Source organism: Phaseolus vulgaris, chromosome 10 (genome assembly GCF_000499845.2).
Source record: "Phaseolus vulgaris cultivar G19833 chromosome 10, P. vulgaris v2.0, whole genome shotgun sequence".
NCBI classification, from domain to species: Eukaryota; Viridiplantae; Streptophyta; class Magnoliopsida; order Fabales; family Fabaceae; genus Phaseolus; species Phaseolus vulgaris.
This window is the reverse complement of record NC_023750.2, coordinates 39186995-39189451: the sequence shown is the minus strand read 5'-3', so window position 1 is coordinate 39189451 and position 2457 is coordinate 39186995. Positions and strand designations below refer to the sequence as shown.

The following is a 2457-nucleotide window of genomic DNA, read 5'->3' as shown; positions in this document are numbered from 1 at the left end:
AAAAAATAGATAAAAATGGTTTCAACAAAATGAACTGAGGAAGTTTTGTTTAACTTGTCTTCGAGGAAAATTTATGCCTCAAACAAACGTAACGTTAATTAATATTATGCTAAGAAATTCGGTGGGGAAAATAATTAGTGAAAATGTTGTTATTAACAGTGCTAATACTAATCATAATGTAATTAATTAATTATTGTGAGGAGAAGAACACAGAGTTACTTAATTATATATAATAGCAATAATAATATACCAATTACCAAAGGGCAGCAGCAGAAGGTTTTATTGATTATTACAAACTACAAGCACGCCATGGTGAAGGGTTGCTGCGGCGGGAGGTCAGTCTCCGTCCACGGCGAGGATTCGCCGGAAGAGGTCCACCATTTTCTGTGGAGGAGCTCCGGCAGCTCAATCTCGCGCCAGAAGTCATCGGCTGCGTGGTCGCATCCGGAGGTAATGCTGCTCTTCTCCGGAGAGTCGGTGGCGACGGCGGCCTGGACCATCATCATGTGCGCGGCCTTGGCGGCGGCAGCCTGGATGTCGCGGGGAGTGCTGGCGGAAGGGAGCGGCGGGAGGCGGTGGACCTCGTCGGGGAAATTGAGCTGCGCCTTGCGGCCCTTGAGGCAGTAGGCGGCGACATCGTAGGCCTTCGCCGCCATCTCCGGCGCCGGAAAGGAGCCAAGCCATATGCGCGATTTCTTGCGCGGCTCCCGGATTTCGGACACCCATTTCCCCCAGCGGCGCTTGCGGACTCCGCGGAAGAGTGGGTGACGCGTGCCGCCTCGCGGCGTGGAGGGCTTATCGGCGGAGGTGGTGGCGTTGCTGCTGTGGTGGTGCGGCGGTTGGTCCATTCGGAATCTTTTTAATGTACATCAGAAGCTTGTCTCCGCTATTATCTTCTGCATTTATAAACAAACGGCTTTTTAGTTCGTTACTATGGCGAGCGCGGTTGAATTACTGAAATGCCCCTAGAGAGAAAAAAGAGAGAAAGGAACTAAAGTTACTCGTTCAATTTTTCCACGTAAAGGACCAGCATGCAATTAAATAAAGAAAGCTTTGGTCCTTCCTTCGCACACTCTCACCATCACAACACGCGCACCACTCCCACTACTCATCTCCTATTCCCTTTTTCTATCTTTTCTAAACCTAAATTTCCTTTTCTATGAATATTTAATAATAATAAAAAAAGAGTTTAAAATTAAAATTACCAACTAACATTTTTGTTCAAAAAATTTAACTTATAGATCCTTCAATGAACACAAATAAATTCTATGATTTTTATAGGATTATATTGTAGTGTCTTTCGATTTTGCTAATGAAACATATGAAAAGTGAAAGCATAGGAGTTGTGAGAATGCGACGAATAAAATGAATTTTAACTTTGACATATATGATAAAAAAAAGGTATTAAACTTTAACGTCATACCATGTGTGTTAATTTGTCCAAACTGTGTTACTTATTATCCAATGATTTGTGAAAAAGTACAGTGTAACGTGCAATTATGGAATTGCAGAATTGGTTTATAGAGGGGGAGATCTTGTGTCGAAATAAAGTTAAAAAATTTCCATAATCATGGCCAAAATCTATCCACTTTGGGTAGCTACTTTTCTTTTTCTTTTTTCCTTCTTTTATAGTGAACATTGACTGTGAAACCAATCACACTCACGGGTGACAATTTTGGAGAAGAGACCTGAAAGGTTTGAAATTAACACCCAATTACTGATTTAGCTTCAGCCCCAAGCAACATGGCCATTTCCAAATTGAACCAACCTTCGATTATTTACTTTAACTTAAACAAGAAAAAAGTAAGTTAATTAAAAAGTGAAGGATGGTAGAGAATGGTCACTTTTCTTTTGTAGTCAAAGCTTGAAATAAAAATGAATGGAAGAAGAAATGTAGATGAATAGGGGTGAAAATTAGGAAAACCAAAACCAAAAGAAAAAACAACAATCTCCTCCAATGATTCAGACATTTTAACAAGCAGGTTGCAAGTTGTATTGACAAAGAAACGTGCTTTTCAAAACAAGGAGGAAACAAATTGGACCCGTCTTATGATAGTGAACCACGCCGTGAGACCCACACAAACACACCGCGCGTGGTGAACCCCACAAAATTTATCACCAATGTCTCCAACCCTCAGGCTCTCAAGGGTACCCAAATCATGAATGGACACAAACACAACAAAGCTATTATTACAATTATTATAATTTTTTTTTTTCATTTTTTAAATTCTATAAAATTAAATAATTTTGACTCAATTAACAAAATAAATGGTTATCATTAATAAAATATGCTAAAAGCATATTATTTTGCATTGCACAGGGAATAAGGGTGAGGTGTTCCCTTTTGATGCTTCAATATTTTGGATGGGCTTTGGGTGGGTGGGGAGAACTTTTTGTTGGTGAGGGATGATGGGTTTGATATAGACAAACAAAAAGCCCATGTGTCTTTGTTATTGC

General features: G+C 40.1%; 1 protein-coding gene across 1 annotated transcript; it reads right to left on the bottom strand.

Moving 5' to 3' along the window:
• Positions 1-215: 215 nt before the first annotated feature.
• LOC137819024 (ethylene-responsive transcription factor ERF023-like) lies at positions 216-1099 on the bottom strand. Its single transcript, XM_068622725.1, has one exon. It carries the CDS (start codon positions 846-848, stop codon positions 297-299), a length of 552 nt encoding a protein of 183 aa, XP_068478826.1. The 5' UTR covers positions 849-1099; the 3' UTR covers positions 216-296.
• Positions 1100-2457: the final 1358 nt, after the last annotated feature.